This window comes from Dunckerocampus dactyliophorus, chromosome 1, assembly GCF_027744805.1.
Source record: "Dunckerocampus dactyliophorus isolate RoL2022-P2 chromosome 1, RoL_Ddac_1.1, whole genome shotgun sequence".
Taxonomy (NCBI): domain Eukaryota; kingdom Metazoa; phylum Chordata; class Actinopteri; order Syngnathiformes; family Syngnathidae; genus Dunckerocampus; species Dunckerocampus dactyliophorus.
Genome location: NC_072819.1, coordinates 37,617,290 through 37,641,880, shown reverse-complemented (window position 1 = coordinate 37,641,880; position 24,591 = coordinate 37,617,290). Strand labels below are relative to the sequence as shown.

The 24,591-nt window shown below is 40.8% G+C and overlaps 2 protein-coding genes across 2 annotated transcripts; one reads left to right on the top strand and one right to left on the bottom strand.

Moving 5' to 3' along the window:
* Positions 1 to 2,640: 2,640 nt before the first annotated feature.
* On the bottom strand, positions 2,641 to 8,404 carry ogg1 (8-oxoguanine DNA glycosylase). The gene is made up of 7 exons (XM_054778982.1): positions 8,212 to 8,404; positions 7,685 to 8,046; positions 7,433 to 7,612; positions 7,086 to 7,264; positions 6,864 to 7,011; positions 6,704 to 6,753; positions 2,641 to 6,629 (listed from the first exon to the last, which is right to left on the bottom strand). The coding sequence occupies exons 1-7, from the start codon at positions 8,319 to 8,321 to the stop codon at positions 6,504 to 6,506; spliced, it is 1,155 nt and encodes a 384-aa protein (XP_054634957.1). The 5' UTR covers positions 8,322 to 8,404; the 3' UTR covers positions 2,641 to 6,503.
* Positions 8,405 to 12,174: 3,770 nt separating this feature from the next.
* qars1 (glutaminyl-tRNA synthetase 1) lies at positions 12,175 to 19,908 on the top strand. Its single transcript, XM_054778939.1, has 23 exons — positions 12,175 to 12,368; positions 12,702 to 12,852; positions 13,134 to 13,243; positions 13,308 to 13,383; positions 13,474 to 13,538; positions 13,657 to 13,710; positions 14,455 to 14,512; positions 14,598 to 14,672; positions 14,765 to 14,850; positions 14,924 to 15,010; positions 15,087 to 15,186; positions 15,280 to 15,358; positions 15,428 to 15,667; positions 15,757 to 15,849; positions 15,933 to 16,070; positions 16,285 to 16,372; positions 16,452 to 16,598; positions 18,151 to 18,252; positions 18,351 to 18,443; positions 18,523 to 18,650; positions 18,723 to 18,789; positions 18,894 to 19,019; positions 19,147 to 19,908. The coding sequence occupies exons 1-23, from the start codon at positions 12,258 to 12,260 to the stop codon at positions 19,195 to 19,197; spliced, it is 2,325 nt and encodes a 774-aa protein (XP_054634914.1). The 5' UTR covers positions 12,175 to 12,257; the 3' UTR covers positions 19,198 to 19,908.
* Positions 19,909 to 24,591: the final 4,683 nt, after the last annotated feature.

Here is a 24,591-nt window from a genome sequence, read left to right as displayed (position 1 = left end):
TAGTGGAAGCAAGCATTTCGCTGCATACATGGTACATGTGGTTGCAGGTGAGGAGGGTATCATGCGTACATTGCCAGAGGACAACAGGGTGGAATATGAGCTGGCCTCCATGATACTGCATCCTCATGCTGCACCTTGGCCCTGTGCCTGCTCTTCACCCCCAGCTTACGTGTCTTCTGAGGTGCAATAATAACACTCCTGCTTGAACACTATGCTGTGGGAACAAATGCACAAATTGTATGATTAAAAACCCATGTTATTAGTAGATAGAAGCTATTCTCTTCTTGGTAACATACAGTACATGCAGCAGGCGGCCATCGCCATCATTGTTTTTTTTCTGTGCACCGTGCAGCGTAATCCTAAAATAACATGTGCACGACACAGGATTGCCCTAATGCCATTACATTGTATCTAAGCCAGCAGAAAACTCCATGAGGGCTCTGAACGTGAGGAGGGAGACTTTTCAGGATGCTAATCATGTTCATGATGTGCATTGATTATAATATGTTTACTTGTGGTGGCAACAAGCATTTCAAATACTATATATACAGTACAATTTACAGAAGGCTTGGGGTGGAGTGTTGTAAAGAAGTAATAGTATAAGTAGATCCCCTCATAGTTGCAATTCAGCATTCACAACCCCGCAAATGACTTCTTTTTTTTTTCAGAAAATCCATGTAATTCACCCAAAGTCTGTAACAATTTGTGATAATAAAACATAAAATGTAAGTAAGTATAGTACATAACCGTATAATAATACAGCATACAGTGCATGTTGGTGTGGGTTTTGAATGGCTTTGCGCTTTCGTTTATACCTTGTACTTCCTGTTGGTGGCGCCACATCCACAGGAAAGGAGCATGAGATGCACGAGCTGCACATCTCTCATCCATGCATCCATCCATCTTTGTTCGCTTATCCAAGGTCAGGTCGTGGGGGCAGCAGCCTAAGCAGGGAAGCCCAGACGTCTCTCTCCCCGGCCGCTTCATCCAGGTTCTCTCGGTGGATCCTGAAGCATTCCCAAGCCAGCTGAGAGACCTAGTCTCTCCAACGTGTCGTGGGTCTTCCCAGAGGCCTCCTACCGGTCTGACGTGCCCTGAACACTACCCTAGGGAGGTGTCTGGGAGGCATCGTGACCCGAGTCACTCATCTGGCTCCTCTCATTGGAGGGGAAGCGGTTCTACTCTGAGTTTCTCCCAGATGACACTGCTTCTCACCTTATCTCTAAGGGAGAGCCCAAAGGGAGAAAAATAATTTCGGCTGGTTGTACCACCGATCTTGACCTTTTGGTCGCTACCCAAAGCTCATGACCATAGGTGAGGGCACGAACATAGATCATCTGGTAAATTGAGAGCTTTGCTTTCGGCTCAGCTCCCTATTCACCGTAGTGGGCTGATGCAGAAGCAGAATCCGCATAACTGCAGATGCCGCACCAATCCTCCTGTCAATCTCACGTTCCATCCTTCCCTCACTCGTGAACAAGAACTTGTCACAGGCTAAGCTTATCTATGACAGCGTGTGTGGTCGCTCACGTTTCAATCTCATTCTACTTTCTGGCATCTTTGTTTACACATTTTGCCTGACTGTCACTCCCTGTCTGGCAGCAGTTACCTAGCTTGTTTTTGTCCCACAGGCGAGCTACAAGTGGCTGTCATGTTCATGGGATAAAAGCTAACTTGCTTTTTGTGTCACTTAACAATCTTGCTCTCTTGTTATCAGTATAAGACTTAGGACTTGTCTTCAAAACACTATTTGTGTGTCTAAGTTGTTATAAACAAGTAGTGTGTCCAGCTTTAAGATAGTGATGCTATCACTGGCGTCTCCAACAGGTAGCTCATATGCTAGCAGTAGCTCACCAGCTGATGTTGAGTAGTTCACCAAAGAATATTTGCTTCACCTCTTAGTATTTTTGTAAGTGTTATATTCAACTGCTATTGCACTAAATAGGTCAGGTAACAAATGGAGGCCTGACATTTTTGACTCTCACTTTAAGTGCGCTCAGCAACTTTGCCATTAAATTAACAGTTTTGCAATGTTGCCGGTTCATTTTCTGCTGGTTGTTGAAAAAAGTTGAATAAATAAGTTAGTAATAAGTCATACATTTTTTTATTTGTCAGTAAAAAAAAAATAAAAAATTTCAAACGCAGCAGCGGCACGACACAGCGGCAGCAGTTCGCCCTCCCATGCAGTCCACCACCACAGCTTCAAATCCTAGGGGAAACTACTGATGATGTGTTGTTGCAATAGTAATCTCTCGAATCACACATCTCTCATTCGTTTGCAAAAGTCTTCAAAAGTTTGTTGTTTTTACTGTGAGTTTTCGTGAATTTTAAGGTTGTATTTACACCTTCTGATGCCGCCCAAACGTCCTGCACCTTCTCAAGATTTTGGCAAGAAACCTACAGTAAGTGTCGGAAAAAGATAATTACATCATCAGTGTTCCTTTTAATTTTTTAAGTGTCTGAGCATACATAGAAAACGATCTGAGCATTCCTTGGATCTCTGCGAGCGCCATCAGATGTGCACACTGTCGTGTCACACCCGCCCAAAACCTGAGAACTTGAGGTCGTCCATCCATTCTGTGGTATTTTGTATATGAATGGGTTCAAAAGAACGGCAAGGCGTATTTTACAATGTCGCTTTCTTTATTGTCAACCTCAGACAAAATAAGCCGTAGAACTATCTCATACAATTAATGATGTGAATATTGTAAGAAACCACAAGTTTACTATTTCATGTTCCATTTTTTTCTTGTTTACCATTTATTTTGTTAATTATGAACCTTTAATTGCCTTTCTGTTTCGCAACAGCTTGTTGTGACACTACTTCATCCTGGAATTGTAGTTGAAATTGATGCCATATTTGTTATACATTATCCATATTCGGATAATTATCACATGACAGAAACATTACTTCCCTTTATTTACAGTTGTTTGGTTTGGTTTATTTGGAGCATGCTTAACAGTGTTACATTAAAGTGGCCCACATGTTTACACTTGCACAGTTCAACATGTCCGCAAAGGATTAGGAAGAAGCAAATCTCATTTAATCCTACCCCTTCTCAGTAGTTACAGTGGATCCCTGCTTTTCGCAGGGGTTATGTTCCACATCTATCAGCGAGTGGCAAAAACCCATGAGTAATTGATACGCCCACGTCACGCTCCCACCCCTCTAAATACTTCTGCTAGCTTGACATTGGGGTTTTCCTCCAATTTCAGATCAACATTTGCAATAAAAGTGACTGTTTTATTGTTTTAATTATTACATTAGATTCAGCTCCGAAACCCTCTGTCTTTAAGTGCCATTAGCAACTAGCAACGGAAGCAAACGGGCTAAATGCACAATCCAGGTTTAAGCCCTAAATATACTTCACACACTTATTAAAATAAAAAACAATATTATAAATAAATAATAGATTATAAAATGTATAGGTACTCACTCCTAAGGAATGCTGATCACTAGAACGGATTAATCAGAGTCATGGGCTGTGAATGCTGAATCGCAATTGTGCAGGGATCCACTGTATTTCTTTTGACTGATATAATGAAACATAAATGATAATAACATGAAATCCAGTAAGAATATATTTATATATGTATCAGAAAAACATCCTGTATAATGTCAAATTTTGAGTGATGCGGTTATAAACACATTTAACATTATGCCTATTATTGTGGTAATACTGAGAGCTGTTTCGAAAATGTTTGCCCCTCCCATGTTACTCAGTATAGGTAAACAACATTTTGTACACAATTGCATGAAATTGTGCACTGATGTAACAAATATCTGGTGATGTAAAAGAGAACATTTGCAGTTTGTGATGTTTTCTTTGTGCCAATTTGATACAAAATGTTGACTATACAAACAAACAGCCAAAACAACTGTGCAAGTGTACCAAATGTTTTCGATGAGTGAGTGAATATATACTGTAATTTAGGCATGTGCAACCACTTCCTGCTGAGGGTCATGTTTGCATGAGTTTTCTCACTTAATAAGATTACCGTAATCTGCTCAGCCAGTGGGGGGTCTGATTCTTTGGACCAGACTCCTCAATTGACATCAAAAGAACTAATTAAATGTTCCCTTTCTTTTCAAAACAATCCCCTGTTGCAATAACCTGAACTGTATGTTTTCAGGCCATTGCATTGACACTCATCAGTCACTACATTAGGTACACTTACACAATTTCATTAAATCCAATTCAAGAGTTGTATCATAAATCATGCTTTTCCAAAGAGGACAATGGTCAACTTTGATTGGTACTGTAAGAGTGGCATTAATGTAACAGTATATTTTTTGTTGTGGTTGTAGTTGAGCTCATATTTTTTCAGGCATGCACAGTCGATCAATAAGGTACGTAAAATATTAGAAAAGACTGCCAGTCATTGAAAACGGAGCCTAAATATGTTTGTAAAGACTGTGTAAGTGGAGTGTACAGTATACTGCATCCTCTGTCAACTCTTCAACTGACTAAAAGGGCCTTCAGAAAAGCAAGTAATCATCTCTGTGTTTTAAGTTAAGCAAAGAGGTATAAATTGTGCAAAATGCTGTAATACATACACAAAAAGGGTATTGACCGCAGACACATACAGTACATACTAAAGCCACACATGGTACACATGCTATCTCACACCCACAGTCAAAATGGAATGTATGTAGTGAACACATTCCACCTAGTCATTTGAATTGATCTTGGTATACGGTCTGTGAAATTCATCTCTGGAACAGTCAGAACTGGATCTTCCTCAGCTCTACAAGGCACTGAACCTTCATCATTTGCCAGCCAAGCTCTAGCGCTATCAGATGGAAGAAAGTATTAATCACCTCCGGGAAATAAGCCTAAGCTTTTTATCAAAAATACCCGAAACCTTCATATTGCTAACGTCAACTGCTCAAACCAACTCTGGGGTTGTCTAGACACCAAAGACTTATTTGGCCAACTGTGGGCCTCCATAAAACAGACTTGAATGTGGAGATTGGCTCCAAAAGCATTGGGTTTCACGAGCTACCGCATCTAAGGTGAATCAACACATCTCCGTAAATTTTATCCAGCTTAGGCAATGTATCTGACACTGTAATACATATGTTACTATTCAGCAGGAATAACAACCATTTCAGAAGCTATTTGGTGAAGGTCATGACCATTTTAGGGGATCTCGGTGGAGTAAACCCAGTGTAGCATTAATCTCTCCTGGAAAACTAATGAGAATTTTGTCTCTGAACCAACTGAACACTGGCAGTTGAAATTGTTATGCCCCCTGGTGTCTCTATAAAGTAATTCACCCCACAAACACAAAGCCAGATGAGCAGATATCCTCTCAACTGGGGACAAAACACAAGTCCCATCACTTACATAACGCACAGGCCTTCCCTCTGAAATTTATGTGCTCACCTCCGGCATACATTCACCAAACCCTCCCGTATTTGCTTCAATTTTGCTGCTTTCTTAACACTCTTCTAATGCTGTTGTTGTTTTTTGGCCTCACTCTGCCCTAAAGCAGGGCCCCAGCCTGTGTCCAGCTTAACTGGAGTGAACATGAACGCTGACTCACATTTTCATTAACACACATGGCTGCACACTGTTCCACAAATAAACGCCTATGGTTGTACCACATAAACATGACACATGTAGCTGCATATGTCATGCACCTGATTACCAAGAAACCTTACTTTTATATTTAATGTAGGATAATAATTCAGTATGTTGACATATTTTACTCTATGTATACGAATATATTGTTATTGTGGCCAATAGGGGCCAGCATTTTCGTCCCAAACACCAAAGCAGTGGTAAACCATAGCTGTCATGCCTGCTGTAAAGAGACCAGCTGGCCTATAAACACATGGACACTATCGCGCTTTGCAGCCGCTAAATTAAACAGAAACAAAGACAATGATGAAACACAACATACGCATTATTGCCATCGTTATGTTAGATACCACAAAACACACGCTGGCAAAGATATTGGCAGACCACATTCCCCCAAGGAAAACACTCCAACTTGCTCTTAATGTGCTCTTAAAATAGACTGGACAAAGCAAATGACCCATATGTGGCTTTAACATGCGAAGTAATACAGTGGTGTCTATTCTAGTCCATACTGCCGCCTTGTGGCCATTTCTGAATGCAGCAGAGTTATTGTGCTTTACGCTCGATTTCTGAAATTCCAGTAATTGTGTGCGATAATGTGGATATACAATACAAAAAGCAGCATAGAAGCTATTTAATGTTTATTTTTTAAAAGTCACCACAGTGCTGAATTTGTAAATTCATGGGGCCCTACACAAAGGAGAAGTTACATAAACAAAACATCCATTTACAAAATATCATGAGGCTAAAAATGTGTACAAAAATGAGTAAGTCATACTGTAAGTGTGTTCCTGAAAAGGAGAGGTATCAAACTTTACATTGCAGAAAAATGTGTTATACTACGTACTCAACTTTCCCTTCTTGTGAAATGCTGTCTCGGGTTTCCTGTTTTTCACAGTTCCATCTTTTATAGTTTTAATATTTGCTTCTTTTTTTTTTGCATGTTACCATACTTTCACCTTTTGACTCTTTCTTTGGCCTCTTCAAATGTAGCCCTTCTTTCAGCTTTTGGAATTTCTTGAGGTCCGCACAGAACAAAACCTAAACAATGGACAGACATCTTGTGGTTACAGTGGTCAAACAGCATACACACAGTTTACAATAGATGCACATACAGATTGTGCCCAGCCAGCATAAGGACCCCACAGCTTCCTGAAGAAATCCCCTGTTGTAGAAATATAACCAAATATTAACTTCTTGTTCGGTGTGTGTGACCCTGTGTAGATACTTCCAAGACTGGAGATATACTGTACTGTAAAATGCATGAATACAAACCGATGTCTTTGTGAAGTTTTTCTGTGATGTTTTTTGGTTCATTGACAGTAGTGTATTTATAATCACGTTTGGCAATTTGCCACACGTGTGTGTCAATTGGAACTGCATCAGCCTTATCCAGCGACATCAGACATACACAATCTGCCACCTGCAGGATGATGCAGAGCACAAGTTCTACTTTAGAAGATCATTACAAACCAACTCGTCACGTTGCTGCTTTACCTTAGTGCCCACTCCAGGGAGGGCACGCAAGGCATCACGGGCCTCCACATATGGGACATTGCGTAGACCTTCAAGCCATTTGGGACCATGGTTGTCCAAAATCTGCTTTGCACTTTTTTGCAGGAACCGAGCTCTGTATCCAAAACCAAGTTCCCTAAGGCAAGCTTCGACACTATTGTCTGCAATTTACAAAATTATGCTTTTGCTATATAGTACAAAGAAACATTTTCACATTCAGAAATGTTATGGACATGACAGCAACAAAAAAGAGCTAATAAAGTATTTCCTGTGGGACAGAGCATGATAGAGCAAATATAAGGGAGCAAGAACAACAAACTGTACTGCACCTGCTAATGCAGACAGCGAAGGAAAGTCGTAGTAAGAGGTTTGATCCAGCTGACAGAGCAGGTTACCCCTGGCCTGACACAGCCTCTCCACCATGCCTTGGATACGAGAGATATGGTTGTTGGAGGTGCAAATGAAGGAAAAGAGGCATTCAGTGGGGTCTTGGCGGAGCATTCGCACACCTGTGGAAAGACAGTGTAGAGCTTTACTTTGATCAGTCGTAATTACATGACTGCATGCAAGCACACACTGACCAGTGAAGATGTCTGCAATTTTCTTGAAATGGGGGTCTGCTGCTCCCCATTTCCTATACAGATCCCTCAGATTCACATTCAGTTGGAAGTAATCTCTCAGCATTGCCTCTTCTTCTTCGTCATTCTGGACGGTTACAGCCACTGCCTGCTCCTCTTCCTTCTTCACAATTTCTCTCAATTTCATCTGAGACTTGTTTTCCTCATTGAGGGAAACACCATAATTTGCTGTCCCATCTCCTGTATCCATGTACCTGCCATTTTTTTCGTACACATGGTACCACAAAGTATCTTCTGTTTGGGTTAGAGTCCACACTCGTCCTCCAACCACTCCAGTCCAGTGGCCTTCTGACGTCTCTCTCCAACTATGGGAATATGTATTATCAGCAGTGGTAAGACATTCTGATTTTGTCGGTTTGCACGTAGACTGCCAGGTATATGTGCTTTTCACTTGGTGGTAAGGCTAACTGAAGATGGCCAAAACTGAAAAACAAAAGTACTATTAGTGATATCATAGATATCATTCTTACCGGAAGGATTGCCCACAAGCAAGAGTGAGATCCAGACGCAGCTGTGACTTCTCACAAGCTATAAATTTCCAAATTTTTTCTCCCGATGACAGGACTGCATGCCTTGCCATAACTCTATAGGTTCCTAACACATAGCACGGTGAATGTAGCTTAAATTCATTCTTTGTTTACGACATCCAGTACACCGGAACTTAATGATGTCACACCGGATGTTCTCACTCGGTCTTTGTTTTGTTATGCTTGAACCTGCATAATTGACAAAATAAGATGTAATCACTATTCCAGTAATAAAGTAAAATATTAAAGTAAATAATATAAATAATAACATATATAAATAACTTAAATGTCGACGTGAAGCAATATTTCTTAGGCTCTGGTTGACAATTTACAGTCACTTACAGACATGTAAGTGACTTTCATAATAAATAATTAGGAGAAAAGGGAAACGTGTTTGAAAGTATGAGCGACAGATGCCAAGTTGTTTTCTAAGGGGAAGGGGAAACGGGAGTCTACTGTTTATAAAGGTGGCAGAGGTCTTAGCTATTTTTGATTATGGACAGTTTTATAAAACTAATGAAAATGATGGGAAAATGAGATATTGGTTAGTCAGCTGATTAATGATGTAGCAAAGTAAAAATGTTGATTTCGATGCTCGATTTCAGTGAACATTCTAAACCTACATATTGTATATTGGTGGGTACTTTTCTAACTGGTAGCTGTTGCAAGGGGGTTCAATATAGCGTTGCACACGGGGTGTGACCCAGATAAGCGTGTTTGTTGGCAGAATGTAGGAGCTTGTAAAGCTAGTATAACGTGCTGTAAGCTCCCTGCTCCCATATAAAGTTATTTCAAGCTGTTCATTTCAGTGAATATTGATTGTTATGATTGTGAAAGTGTTATATGCAGTTGCTTAGTTGTGGAGTTGTTTGGGTGGTTTTGGTAGGGAAAAAGTCATTGCTGCTCGAGTCTTGACTACAACCAGGAAATATGACAATATTACAAGTAGTACAAAGCTCAGGTCTCTGCCCTTGCTCCCCGTCACTCAGAGAATAGACTTTCAAACAGCTCTGCTTGTGTTCAAGTCTTTTCATGGTCTTGCGCCAGAGTACATGTCTGACATGTAGAACCACATGAACCATCTCAGGCTCTGAGAAGCTCAGGGAGTTGTCTCCTGTGTTTTTGCCCACACTCGAGACAAAACACGTTGAGACTCTTTCAGTTTTATCTGAAACAGTCTTCTAGAAGATGTGCAACAACCCTCAACTTTGGCAATGTTCAAATCCAGGCTGAATACACTTCAAGATTCAAGAGTTTTATTGTTATATGCATAGTAAAACAGGCAGTTATACTATGCAATGAAATTCTTATTCTGTTCATTCTCCCAAGAAAAGAAAGAAAACACGAGAAAGAATAAGAACATAAGAAACATTAATACCAATAAATTAAGCAACAACAACAGAAGAGACATTAATACAGATAAATAATACAAATAAATGAATAAATAAATAAGTAAATAAATAAAAGTGCTATGAGTGTGTGCGTGTGTTGCATGCGGCGTGTGTGAATGCTTCGTTGAGAAGCCTGATGGCCTGTGGGTAAAAGCTGTTTGCCAGCCTTGTGGTCCTGGACTTCAAACTCCTGTAGCGTCTGCCTGACGGTAGGAGTGTGAATAATGAGTGTTGTGGATGTGTGCTGTCCTTGATGAGGTTGTGTGTTCTGTGTAGGACTCTAGATTTATAAATGTCTTGCAGTGAGGGGAGGGCTGCCCCAACATTGTTCTGTGAGGTCTTGATCACCCGCTGGAGTGCCTTCCTATTACGTGTTGTACAGTTACCGTACCTCTGTTCAACTATGCATATGACAACTGAAAGTATTTTATTTACACACTTCATTTTAATTATTTTTTTGTTTTGTTGTATGGGTTGATTTATGGAATTTTACATAATGATTGTAGAATGGTTTTATGTCTTATGGAATGATTTTAGAATTATTTTATGTTTTTATGAAATGATTTTATACTACTTTTCTGTAAAGCACTTTGAATTACCTTGTGTATGAATTGTGCTCTATGAATAAACTTGCCTTGCCTTGCCTAAGGGGACTTTATGCAGCCGGCTCAACATTACAACCAAATTCAACCAAAAAAAGAGTATAAGAACACCACCACTGGCTAGCATATGTTACCAATAGTGGTATGAAAAAGTCTTTTCACAGTTCCAAATTAAACTTGATAAAAAATTGATGTAAATTGTCGTTCGCTGGAATAAGATGATTGGTCACTCACTGCTGTCTAATATTCACGTAGACTTCCGTAATGCGTCCATACTCACTAAAGCAGTTTCAGAGAAAATTTACATTCATGTTGTTGTCAAGATAGGCGATACGTTCAATGATAGCTAATGATAGCAGTTAAACTTTGTCAAATCACTATCATTAGCTGACAACAAACATAACTGGTGCGTGTGCATGTTACTGTACATCTGGCGTAGCTTATGTACAAAGCAGGAAGAGGGCATGCTATAATTATGGCTGTCAATCGTTTACAATATTTAATTTTCAATTAATCGCATTTTGTCCATAGTTAACTCATAATTAATCGCAGATAGAAGTTTTCTATCTATAATAAGTGTATCTATGAAAGATTATTTTAAGGTTGTTAATACACTCACCAACATGAGACTGGCTATCATTGCTTTATGCTAATTTTTGTATATTAAATATTCTGTTTTTTTTTAAACAGCTCAACATAAAATGGATCTCAATGTATAAAAAACAAACAACAAGTAGACATTGGTAAGACAACCTGTACATCACTCAAATATCATTAGCTTCAGTCTCAAAATATAACTCTGACTAACAAATAAAGGTTTGCAAAAACACCTACCAACTAAGTGAAATAAAAGCAGGGTGTTAGAGAAATAAATATCAACAACTTACAAAAAATAAAGTGCTCAAAAAGTCAGTCAGTAGTTTACAGAACTCGGACGACGCCCACATACTGTAGTGTGGTCAGGCTATAGTTTATACTTCACTAGCAGCTTTGAACCCAAATTTGAGCTTGCTGCCGAAAGACGGCTTGTAAATAAAAAACACTCGCTAGTTGGGACACTCGTATACCAAGGTACTACTGTATAATAACAATAAAAAATACCCGCAGTGCTCCAGCACTTTCTCTTGGTTTTTATATCAGGAAAGAAAATTTGGTTAAATGTGTTAAAGATGGTAGTGGAAATAAGATTAACTGTAATGCAATTAATAGTGTTTTAAAGTGGTTATATTTTGGCAATTCAAACTCAATTTGGTTTATAATTTCAAATGATATATTTCAGAAATTGGGATAGGCTTTCTGCTGCGCTGTGACTTTCAGTTAAACTCATTGCCAGTCAAGCTGTCTGAGTTCTATAAAAATGTAATCCGCATATCATACCCATATGGAAAAAAACTTTCTATAATTTTTAATAGGACATGGATGGAGGAATAGTATTATTTTATGTTTAGAATATGCAATTTGCTCATCCTGGAAAATGGTGAATAGATTGGATTGAAAGTGCCCTTTTCTTCGTGTATATTCAGTTGTTCAATTAAAAAAAACAAACAAAAACATTTTTGCACAGACTTACACAGTCACAAGTTTAAGAAGAGTAAGAAGAGAAAGACGATCAGTTTGTTTTCTTTTTACTTGGTCCAATTACCTCTAAAATAACTGAATGTGTTTCGGTCTTACATTCTTGGTTATTACAATATCAATATAAAATGTCTAAAATGGAAATCTGATGCAATATTTCTCTGAGCCTGGTTAAACCGTCCTGACAGATGTCAACACAAATGTTGTGATTGGCTACATTCCTTTTGGTAGGCGGTACTTTAACTAAAATATTACACGATTGGCTGATGCAATCGAATCTCGCTCATTCCAATTGGGTAATATTTTTGCACTTATTTTTCCCCCATGACGAGAACAGGAAGTCTGTCTCTCTCGGGCAGCGGCATTCGTGTGTGGCGACGGCGTGCAAGTGTTCCTCTGAACCTGTTGAAAAAGTGGGAAAATGGGCGATCTGACGACACTTTTCGTTTCCATTGGGCTCAGTGAGCAGAAGGCGAAAGAAACGCTGAAAAACGAAGCTCTCACTTCTGCCCTGAAGAACGCAGTTACTCAGGTTTGACCCACGTCTACTCACGAACTCCCAACAGGGACAGCTGTGACAGCTACACATTCTAATCTCTCCTTGTGTCTAAACAAATTGTGCTTTTTAATTTGTACTCAAATACATAGTTCTACTTTGCTTAATTGCCTTACAACTGTTTTCATGGTTAATTAGCGTCGCTGTACTTTCATTTTCACTATTACCACGTCCACTCCTTCAGGGTCAACATAATTAGATGACTCAATCTAAAAAAATACATATATCACAACTTGAACGTTTGTTAATTGTAGTGACACTTAAGTGAGTTCTTAATTATTTCTGGTCTGCTTTCAATCACTTCCAAAGGCCTGTAATATCCTTGGAGCAACAGAAGTGGACAAAGCCATGGGGACATTGTTGTACAGCTTGGCCTCCCGCCTGAAAGACACAAAACACCTGGGGTTTCTTGCAGAAAATATAGCCCAGCGCAAAATTTGCACAGAGCAACAACTTGCAGGTAATTCCACCTTTCAGGTAATGCCATACATTTTTTGACATGCTGCAACATCTCACCCATATGAATGATCACCCCAACTAGTAAACAACGCAATAGTTATTTAATGACTAGTTATATAGCATGCTCTTAATAATTAACTTTTAATAACGATTCAGACTGATCAGTCCACATGAACTTCTTGCATGCAATGTGTTACTTAATGCAAAATTTAATGAGTAAAGTTGAAAACCACCTGCTTCACATTTTAATGTTTTCATTTGAAAACATTATTGAATCCACAGCTGCTTTGGAATTTGTAAAGAATCACCCCCAGGACCATCTAAACCAGAGTGAGTTTGATGAAGCCTGTGGAGTGGGCGTGGTTATAACGCCTGAGCAGATTGAAGATGCAGTAAGTTCATGAGCTAACAGGTTTTAATGCATACAGTGTTGGGTGACAGCACATTGCTGTGCAGGTGGAGTCTGTGATCAAGAAGCACAAAGAGCAGCTTGAAAAGGAGAGATACCATTTCAACATGGGCCTGCTAATGGGTAGAATCACTCACCTAACCTGGCAGACATTTCTGAAAATAGTAAGGCAGAGACTGATGGTGTATCTACATTTTTCCCTGTTTTTTGCAGGGGATGTGCGCTTTGCTCTAAAATGGGCTGATGGGAAAGCTCTCAAAAATGAGGTGGACATGCAGGTAGGTTTGAAAAGGGAATCGCAGTGGCTATGTGACAGGTTTTCCATTTTGAGTGTTTAAATTAAATGGCATTGACGTGGTCAATTTATCTAAACTAAGTCTTCCTTTGTTTCTAAAGGTCCTGCACCTCTTAGGACCCAAGACTGAGGCTGACCTGGAGAAGAAATCTAAGGTAAGTCGCAAAGAATTTTGAAACACAACAAATTCAGTGTTTCCTTTAGGCTTTCAGCGCAGTCGATGCCATTGCAATCACCCATCCACAACTCAATAGAAGGGCTTAAACTTAGTCCAGAAAACCAAACCCAAGACGCATCATTTAATTAATGCAATCACTTATCCACATGTGGTAGAGGACAGATGAGAAATTAAAATACATGACTATGTAGCGACAGAAATGACATGCCCTCGTATTAAGTAATTTCACTTTACAGGATTTTGGGATCGCACCAATTCACTACTACTTGTAATTCAACCAATCACAGTGAATTTTGGGCGACCTTGCTAGTTTGCCCAATCCCTGCAACTTTTAGCATTGTTTGGTCGTCTTCAGCATGGATCATTTTTAACTGAAAGTTTTTTCCTTTTTTTTGTAATGTGAAGACTGAGGTATAATTTTTAGTCTTTTCCCTATGGAAATACAGGTGTACTTTTTGGGGGCTGAATAAAGCATATTTTGTACATTTTGTGTGCTATGAATCCCCCAACAGCATCAAAGGGGAAACCCTGAATGTTTTCATAGGAGAATCATTTGGTCTAGGCTAGGTGAGCTTGTGTCCCCAATTTCCAATGAGGGCCATGTTAAGAAACCAACACCTTGCTGGGGTGTCAAGTAAGGAGTGATACTGTCTCTCACTAAAAAAAAAGTAAATGTTGAGAATTCCACAAACATTTCTTTCTCTCCTGGAATGCCACACAGCCCCAGAAGGCTAAACCTGAGAATGAAGTGAAGGCAAAAAAAGAGGCAGCATTGAATGGTAAGTGCAACTGCTGTAAAGTTTTGTTATTTGTGTTGTTTTTTTATTGGTTTGTAACCATGTAGCATATGTGTTGGTTGTTTAGGTGAGGCTACAGCTGTAGAGGGAAAGTCCCTAATGGAGCAGCTCAGAGGAGAGGCCCTAAAGTTCCATAAACCAGGTCAGGAGGGAAATAAAAATTTAGTTAGTGTATTTATTTTCAAAAGATGGGAAAAAATAGGTGACTAATTGTAACTTTTAACTCATCTGCAGGAGAGAACTATAAAACCGAGGGGTACGTGGTTACACCCAACACCATGAACTTGCTCAAAAAGCACATGGCGCTCTTTGGTGGACAGGTGAGATCATATGTGAACAAGAGGCAAAACTGAAAATAATGACAGATCTTCACTGATGTCTTAACTCTTTTAGATTCGTACCCGTTTCCCTCCTGAGCCCAATGGCATTCTTCACATTGGACACGCCAAAGCCATTAACTTTAATTTTGGTTATGCAAAGGTATGACTTTTCCCATTTTAATTTATACTTAAGGTGTAAAACAATTATTTCCTTTTAAACTTTCACTCCTTTCCAGGCGAACAATGGCATTTGTTACTTGAGATATGATGACACAAATCCAGAGAAGGAGGAGGAAAAATACTTCACTGCCATCAAAGAAATGGTGGAGTGGCTAGGTGAGTTTTTCCACTTTTACATCTAATGAAAATCAAAGAGATCTTTCCATATACTGAAGCTTAGGTATTTTAACTATACACTGTCTTGCACAGGCTACACACCCTATGCAGTCACACATGCATCTGACAACTTCCAGCAACTGTACGATCTTGCAGTGGATCTCATTCGCAGGTGAGTGCAAGAAATACAATTACAAAAGCACAACCACTATGGAAGATTCTCATTCTTGTCTTTTGGCAGGGGTCATGCATATGTGTGCCACCAGAAGGGGGAGGAACTCAAAGGCCATAATGCTCCTCCGTCACCATGGAGAGATCGTCCCATTGAAGAATCAATAGTATTGTTTGAGAGGATGAAAAAAGGACTGTTTGCTGAGGGAGAAGCTACATTAAGGATGAAGATGGTTATGGAGGATGGGAAAATGGACCCTGTGGCTTACAGAATCAAATATACGCCGCATCATTGTACAGGAGATGAATGGTAGACTTACCCATCTAATACATTTTTAAAAAATTAGAAAAAGCTTTCTCAGCAAACTCAACTCCTGATTTCTGAATGTTTCCCTTAAGGTGCATCTATCCCACATATGACTACACCCACTGCCTGTGTGACTCCATTGAAAATATCACACACTCACTATGCACCAAAGAGTTTCAGGCCAGGTAAACATGAAATCTTTACACTTGGAGGGCATTCTAAAATTTGCCCTCATTTTTCTCCCCTCTGCTTCCTAATTTGTTGATAGGCGGTCATCCTATTATTGGCTATGTAATGCTCTCGACCTGTACTGCCCAGTTCAGTGGGAATATGGCCGCCTGAACCTCACGTACACTGTTGTGTCCAAGAGGAAGATCATCAAGTTGGTGGAGAGTGGCGCAGTCAGGTAAGATGGCAAGATGTCTTTGTTTCTTTATTAATGTTTTTATTTATTTATATTGATTTCATTATAGATTAAATTTATAACAAACAAAGTTGAAAATAGGGTTGACATATAGACCAATCACTATGTGATACTCGCCCTGATTATTTTGTAAGATTTTGAGGTGTGCATGTTATGTAAAAATACATTTACATTTTCACATTGTTTCTGATTGCAGAGACTGGGACGATCCTCGCCTCTTTACTTTAACTGCGCTTAGGAGGAGAGGATTCCCGCCAGTGGCAATTAATAACTTCTGTGCTCGGGTAAGTACAAGAATGAATTGAGGAAGAGTTAGATGGACTCACTCCTGATTGACTGTAAGCTCCTGATGTCCTCTTTTAGGTGGGAGTCACAGTTTCCCAGACAACAACCGAGCCCCATCTTCTGGAAGCGTGTGTCAGAGATGTGCTTAACGAGACAGCCCCACGAGCCATGGCCGTATTGGAACCTCTCAAAGTCACAATAGTTAACCTTCCTGAGGGTGTAAAGGTATGTTAAATAATTACACAGACAATATGGACAAAATTATTTGGCACACGTCCTAATCAATCTTTGGTTGGGCTAGACCAGGAGTCGGCAACTGGCCTCAACTGGATACATCCGGTCCACCAGAACTTTCCATCCAGCCCCCAGAATAAAATTACTGAATTCAGGATAGAGTCCTGGGCTATTAAGCAGGAGAAACTATTTTCAAACAAAAATTTACTTGTATTGTTTTCTGAACAGAACAGTGACAATAAAGGGTATCTTATATCACAGGTAGTGGCGCGGGGCTTTAACGTGACTCCCCTCGTAGTATCATTGACGATCTTCTCTGCATATCTTTTTAATGTTCATGCTATTTTTTGTTTTTCTATGAGCGATCATGATGATAATCTGATGGGCTCATCTATTTAACATACGAGCTGGCTTATTTCTTTTGAAAATGAAATGAGTGAGGAGTAGTTACGGTATAAGTATGCACTTGGTAAGTGATGTACAGATCAGTGTTTTATCGATCCTATTAGAGCCCAAGTAAGTTAGGTTAGTTTTGATATGAACTAAATGGTGTGTGTATGAGTCACGCGACTTCATTTATCATTTTACCAGTCATCACTGCCTCCAAAATGTGATAGATCTGAAGTTTTGCTTGCAGATATTCTCCTACCAATTTGTTTTTTTGTTTTAATTAAATCACAACATTGGTGTAAAAAAAATATGTAAGCTACTTAGGCATGCTGACTACAGGAGTGTTTACCAGTTCCCATGAATTGAATTTTTATTTCTCTATCATAAGCCCTCGCCAAAGGCATTTCAGAGTACCTGTCAGTACCTCTAACTCGCTCACAACCACAGTCAACATGTAACCCCACCAGCCAAGTACCTCCACATCGAGGATCTTCACCTCCAAGATCATGGGTGTGTTTTCTGACCACACCCAGTACACCCCAATACAGTAATTTTGGAGTGAGCTTTTATTGTGGCCAGCTTAAGATACACCTGTTCGAGTATCTTGCCTCTTGATATGCCACACCTGTGAGGTGGATGAATTATGAATGCATAGCAAAACAGATATAGACAGGTCTGTGGCCAATATTTGAGAGAAATAGGGCTTTTGTGTATGTAGAAAGTTTTGAAAGATGGGAGCAACAGCAAAAGTGTTGCATTTATATTTTGTTCAGTGTATATTTGTGCATTTTTTTACATTTTTTTCATGATCCTAACAGACCCTCTGTGTCTGTCAAATTCTGGGCCTTGAACAAATGTAGTTGAGCCCTCTGGACGCATACATTTTGTATGACCTAAAATTAAGCAATTGCGATTGAGGCCCACTTTTCAAACATTGGTGACCTCTGACGTAAACCTTCTGGCTAAATAGACAAAAATTCCCAACAGACACACTCCAAAATCTTTAACTCTAAAAGTCTTTCAACAGGAGAAGCCATTATAGCTGCACAGGCAACTTGCTATTTAATTTAACTTCAGGACCCAAAACTTTTGTCCTTTTTATGTTTCTTCGGTTCTATCTTCAGGATGTCATTTTATGGTCTGTCTCTTACAGTCAGACATACGAGTGCCGGACTTTCCTGCTCACGAGGCCAAGGGCAGCCACAGAGTATCTTTTACAAGCACCATCTTCATTGAACAGAGTGACTTCAGAGAGGTTAGAGACATAAAATTCGAACATAAAAATGATTGAATAAAATTACCTGTGGCCATTACTACATGTTGATAGGAAGTGATTGTTGTGTTTTTTTTAAGGTGACTGAGAAAGGCTACAAGCGCCTGACCCCAGAACAGCCTGTAGGACTAAGGCATGCTGGCTTTGTTATCTCTGTCCAGAAAGTCATCAAGGTATGTTTCAACATGTTTGACTTATTTTTCAACACTTCAGGCCTTTCAGACTTGTTTCGAGACAAATGCTCCCTTCTAGGATGCCCAGGGTAAAGTGGTGGAACTGGAGGTGAGCTGCTGCAGCTCTGAAAAAACAGAGAAACCAAAGGCCTTTATCCACTGGGTCAGCCAGCCGCTCGTGTGTGAAGTGCGCATCTATGAAAGACTGTAAGTTATGATTGGAAAAAATCAGTTTTTGTGATGAAGATAATTATAGTCATTCTTTCATTATATCTGCAGATTCCTGCACAAACATCCTGAGGACACAGCTGAGGTGCCCAATGGCTTCTTGAGTGACATCAACCCTGTGAGTGACCTTCTCATTGGATTGGATCGGATTTCTTAATTTCATATCAGTGGGTGGTGGTGGTGGTTGTGAAGTTAAATCAAGCTTTTTTTTTTGGTGTGTAGAATTCTCTGCAAGTGATCACCAGTGCCTTTGTTGATACCTCTGTCAAAGGAGCGAAAGTTTTTGACAAATTCCAGTTCGAAAGAGTTGGCTATTTCTCTCTGGACCCTGACAGCACAGAGGACAAGGTATACTGAAACTGCCACCAGATACTAAATAATAATATAAAATGTAACTATAACAGTAATGCTTTCAGAGAGAATATGTAACCTCTTAACTACTGAACTTAATTGACTGTCTTTTCCATCTGTGCAGCTGGTCTTTAACAGGACCGTTACTCTCAAAGAGGATCCTGGGAAGATTTAGGTGTCAAGACTGCGATCAAGATAAATGCCACAACTGTTTGCACCGCATCATGTATAAAGCAAGGCACATACTGCTTAGGTTGAGATTTAAACAAATCAGATACTGACCATATTCAAACTGGAGTTATTCTGTGCATGTTTTACCGTGATTGTAGCTTACGATTTCTACAAAACAAATTTGTGACAAAATACTCAAGTATTTGATTGATAAATCTCAAGCTTTGCTAGTCTGTGTCACTTCATGAATATTTTTAATTGCTGTTTCCTCTTTGTTTGTATACTGTAAAATATATAGTATTCAAAAAATATCTTGAATCTCATGATACTGTCATGTCTCTTCTGATATGGAGATGTGGCCAAATACAGCAAAACATTTTTTTTTAAGTCACAAAGGTGCTCAAGTATCAGGCAAAATTAAAATGTGTAATACAACAGCAGTTTGTGTCTGGTTTTAAATAACTAAATGGCAAGACGGCACACATCAACAGACCTACAGTATGCGTGCAGTCAATAATACTATAAAATCAGGTGGCGCTGGTGATATGCACTGTTACTATTTCTTTGACTAGTGACTGGTGACCAATTCCAGGTCCACTGAAATATGTCCAACCAGAACAAACCAGCTGTCACTTTAATTGTCCTTTATTAAAGCCCACATGAACAACACACACTCTTTACTCAACACAGTAGGTGGATATATTAAACGTGGTTGTTTTTGATGGATGCACACATACGTAAATCCAACAACTCAAACGCACAAGGGAAACAATATTTGAGATTATTGTTTGGCGCTAGAGTCCAATTCTCTGGAAAGCCACTGTGATCTGCTCGGTTAGGGGGCGGAGCTGGTCAGCAGCTCAGTTTCGGGAGGGAGGCATCTGGCCACCCCATTAGTAGGGAATTAGAGGTAACCGGATTCAGGTCTTCATCAGAAGAAACGTAGCCCGGGGGTTTTGTATTCAAAATCCCTTTAATCTCAATCAAAACCGTTTGCAGCGCTTGCTCAGTGACAGACTGCTTCCAAAGTGACTTGCAGGGCACTTTTAAGAGAGAGGATCTCCCTTTCCCAACAGACTCCAAAATGGGGTGCATGTGGTGGGTTGAAGGTGAAGTTGATCTATTGTGGGGCCAGCTGGGCTTGGATCTCTGGCTCTAGGGCTGCAAAGGCCTCCTTTAGTTCTCGCTCTCCACCTTTAAAGTTTGTGTGCTGCTATCTAACTTTGGAGCAAGAGTGAGAAGCCGACTGTTACTTGGCACAGATTTGCCTGCCCACAGTAGAGCCAGTTCTTCAGCGAAGCAATCCTGCTGCACTTGTTGCAGAAGAGAGTTATCTGCCTTCTGGTACAGGCTGACAGAGAGTGTCATCCTCTGATCCATACATGTCACGAGCTGTTGCTTCTAGAAGTTCTTCAAAGGTCTTGAAAAGGCTTGGGTCCCATCCTAGGGTCTTTGCCTGTGAGTGTGAGGTTACAGGTGATTGGCTTTCTTATTTCCTCACTGTCAATCTGTGTAGTGAACGGTGTCTCAGGCCACTGGCCTGGAGAGCTGTAGGAAGGATGGGCCCTAATACCAGTGATGCTGTGGTCCAAGTTTTTTCCCTCGGGTGACATCATCGGCTGGGTTATGGGCTGGGTCCACGTAACGCCATGCATCATGCTCAGTTAGATCCTGAATCTCTGCCACTCTTGTGCCAACAAAGACTTTGAACTGACATGAGTCAGACCTCAGCCAAGTGAAGACAGTAGTGGACTCTTTCCATAGGATTGACCTGTTGGATAGGCAGCGATAGTGCTGTGGTCAACACTTTAGCTGGGCTCCTGTGAGTCCCGCACAGAACTCTAATCGGGGTATAGTCTGTTGCTTTCTTGGTGCTACTCGTGATTGAGCAGCTACAAAGGCAATCTCCATTTTACCGCTGAGATCTTCTGTCCTGAGATAGGCCACGGAGCCATAGGCGTGCTCCAAAGCATCACAGAAGACATTAATTTCTCAGCTGTTCCCAGGCTCCACCTGTGAGATGATGTACAGTAGCATCGTGGTACGGCAATGTGTTGCAGGTCTAGCAACTCACTTTCCCACCACTTCCAAGTTTGAAGCAGCTGGATCATCCCATTCCCGTTGCTTAGCCCGTAACTGCTGCACTCACCTCACTTGGCTCTTGGCATAAGGCATAATAAACCCCGGTCATATTGACTGGCCAGAACTTTGCAAATGGTGCGCTGAAAACACCAGGGAGCGGAGCTTGTAAAATAGTGTCTGTAGAGAAGTTCCAATAAAGACCCAGTGCGGATTCTTGTGTGTCTGGCTGGCCTTGGGCTATCCAAAGCTCAGCATTACCTGACCGGGTTTCAGCTGGGAGGTGGCTGATAACAGCTGGTTTGTTACTTGCCCATTGTCTCAGTTGAAAGCCTCCATCAGCAAGCCGGTTCTGCAGTTTGTCCACAAGGGTTCTGGCTTCCTCTTCTGTAGTCAAGATTTGTAGACAATTAGCCACGAAAAAGGACCGCAAGACTGACTCACCTACATCCTCTCCTGGCTGGCTGTGGTCCAGCACATGCTTCTGTAATGCAAATGTCGCACAACAGGGACTGCATGTTGTACTGAATGGGAGAACTCACCAGGCAGATCCGCTCTCTTCACATGGCGCCACAAGAATCCCAGATGAGGATGGTCCTCCGAGAGCAGTCTGACCTGGTGGAACACGTATATCACTACTGATGCTCCTGAAAACAAAGTAGCACCACCAGGAGGGTTGGTCCCAATGTAGGCCCAGGGAGGAGGAGCGTGCTGAGGTTGTCACTGCGGAACTGGAAAGAACTGTTGAAAACTACTCTTTTCTACTTATTATGCTGGATCATGTGATGGGGGATGTACCAGCTGTGTGGTGTTTCTTCTGCTCCAGGCTCCAGCTTCACTATGTAGTCTGCATTTTCTAGCCTTTGGACCTCTGCAATGTATGCTGTGGCCAGATCAGGGGTTCTAATTAGTCTCTTCTCTGTACTGCGTAGCTGTTGGAGAACCGCTTCCATTGGTGCTCGCAGCTGTGGCATATTGGGGACATGCAGGAGGTGTGTGGCATAACGCATAACTCCATTGATGTCCACTCAGATGATCTTGCCTTCAAGAAGCTTTATCGCTTCCTGGCCCTGATGTTTCTCAACATCGCTGTAAAGGTTACTGGCCCCCTGCTGATAAACAGGTGTTGCTGGGCTGTGAAGCGATGCAAAACCCCCTGAGCTGGATCTTGCTGTGTCCAGCCTAAGCCGGTCTTGATAGCGGCAGGACCCCCTGGTGGGCCGAGGCGGAGCGGTTCCACTGGTGTGATTAGGTGAAGGTTGTCTCCCAGTATTTGATAACTCTTCTTTGGCTGGGAGGCTAGAGAGAGCATGAATGATATTGCCATCCTGTGAAGAACATTAGAGACACAGTGAGACACACTCCTGTCTCACTGTCCGGAGAGTCCGCTTGTCCCTGGAGGCCCAACTACTGAGCTGCCATATGGAGGATGATTATACTGTCATCTACGATGACGTACGATTCCAGGATCTGATCTGCGCTCCCTAGGAAGACTTTGGTGACCTTTAGCAGAACCTTGAGCCCTCCTGGTGGTCAATCAATGTATAGTACTTCCGTAGTGCTTGGTAAACAGGTGCTGGTGGAAGGAGTTGGTTTGATTGATGATGCTCTCAGGTTTATTGACAGGTTTCTGGTTTACCTCATGGAGCAGGTGTCGTTTTTTGCATGTCTGACACCACATTTTCAGGTTGCATTCTGAGGCACGATGAACCCGTCCACAACACCAGCAAGCATTGTTCTTAATTCAGCTGTATTTCTGAGGTGTTGTCAGCTGTTTGAAGTTGGTGCATGTGTTGAGTGAGCTTACCGTTGTCACACTATGGACAGTATTTACTTATCCTCTCTTTGAAGGTTGTAGACTTTTTTCCAAATACATTATAATTTAATTTTGACATAAGAGTCACGATAGGCATATGGATGTGTATCTTTGTGTCTGCATTTTTGTTTTTAGGATAGATTAAAAAAACTACAACATTTGTAGATACTTGTACATGATTTTCATTGGATGGAAACCCCATCCACTAATTAGGAACATTAAGTAGACAAATATGATATACTGAGAGCAAATACATATATATCAAACATTCTGCAACAAAGATAGCATTGTTCAGTTGAATGATAAAGATATGCTCTAATTCTATGCTCATCTAGTTTGCATGGTTTGATGTGTATACAAGAAGTGGAAGATTCTTATCAAATATGGAGGAACCCCTTGCTCTTGTAGTTTGACAAATAATTTGCCATGATCTGGGCTGAGCCGCACGATGGTTTAGTGGTTACCATGTTGGCCACACAGTCACAGTCTGGATATCGTGAAGACTTGGGTTCGAATCTCCGTTGGGCATTTTCTGTGTGGAGTTTGCATGTTCTACCTGTGCGCATGTGGGTTTTCTCCACATCTCCACAGTTCCAAAAGTGTTAATTGACGACTCTAAATTGTGTGAGTGTGAATGGTTGTTTGTATACTGTATATGTGCCCTGCGATTGGCTGGTGACCAGTCCAGGGTGTACCCCGCCTGTCGCCCGAAGTCAGCTTGGATAGGCTCCACCATACCCCGTGAACCTAATGAGGAAGTGGTATAGAAAATGGATGGATGGTCAAAGGCTTTGGATGCATCCAGAAAACACATAGATATTGTAGTGTTCTGTTTTCTATATTTACTAATGATTTATTTCAGTGTGTATATGCCAAGTCCGTGCTGTGTTAATTTAGAAACCAAACTGATTGTCAGTGGTTCTTATGTGTTCTTGAAGCTTATCCAAGAGTATCCGTTTCAATACTTTGGATAGTACACTACCCAGAGCAACTGGCCTGTAATTTTCTATGCCGGATATTTGACCAGTTTTGTCTTTGACTACCGGCACTAATAAAATGGACAACACAGAACGCTGGTGTCAAACACAAGGCCCGGGGGCCAGATGTGGCCCGCCACATAATTTTATGTGGCCCGCTTAAACCCTTGGAATAATGCATGTCAATAATGCACTTCACCTTTGCCCTTCTAATGTATTTGATCTGTCATTTTGACAGAAAAATTGCACTGCAAGCGGTTCTTCTAAACGTCAGTATTATCTAATCATGCAGCAACATATTCCAAGCATTTTTCAAAAACAAATACTTGAATGTCTGCTTGTCACCATGACATTCTCACTTCACTTCTCATTTCGAAGCAAGTTATCCATCAATTTGTTAGTAAAAATATAATAATCTAATGCATGGGCAACTGTGTAATAATATTTATTATAGTCATATTTAGATTCATACAAACTGACAGATACAAGTGGCCCTCTGAGGGCAGCCGTAACTGCGATGTGGCCC

What these genes read in the sequence shown, in the direction of transcription:
- ogg1 (XM_054778982.1), bottom strand. Translation starts at nt 8,321, where the DNA reads ATGGCAAGGCATGCAGTCCTGTCATCGGGAGAAAAAATTTGGAAATTT. An exon ending in TTCGCTGTCTGCATTAGCAG is followed by an intron (nt 7,265 to 7,432) that starts GTGCAGTACAGT and finishes TGTAAATTGCAG; the next exon opens with ACAATAGTGTCGAAGCTTGC. An exon ending in ATGCTGGCTGGGCACAATCT is followed by an intron (nt 6,630 to 6,703) that starts GTATGTGCATCT and finishes TCCATTGTTTAG; the next exon opens with GTTTTGTTCTGTGCGGACCT.
- qars1 (XM_054778939.1), top strand. Translation starts at nt 12,258, where the DNA reads ATGGGCGATCTGACGACACTTTTCGTTTCCATTGGGCTCAGTGAGCAG. An exon ending in AAAATGAGGTGGACATGCAG is followed by an intron (nt 13,539 to 13,656) that starts GTAGGTTTGAAA and finishes TTGTTTCTAAAG; the next exon opens with GTCCTGCACCTCTTAGGACC. An exon ending in ACCTGGAGAAGAAATCTAAG is followed by an intron (nt 13,711 to 14,454) that starts GTAAGTCGCAAA and finishes AATGCCACACAG; the next exon opens with CCCCAGAAGGCTAAACCTGA.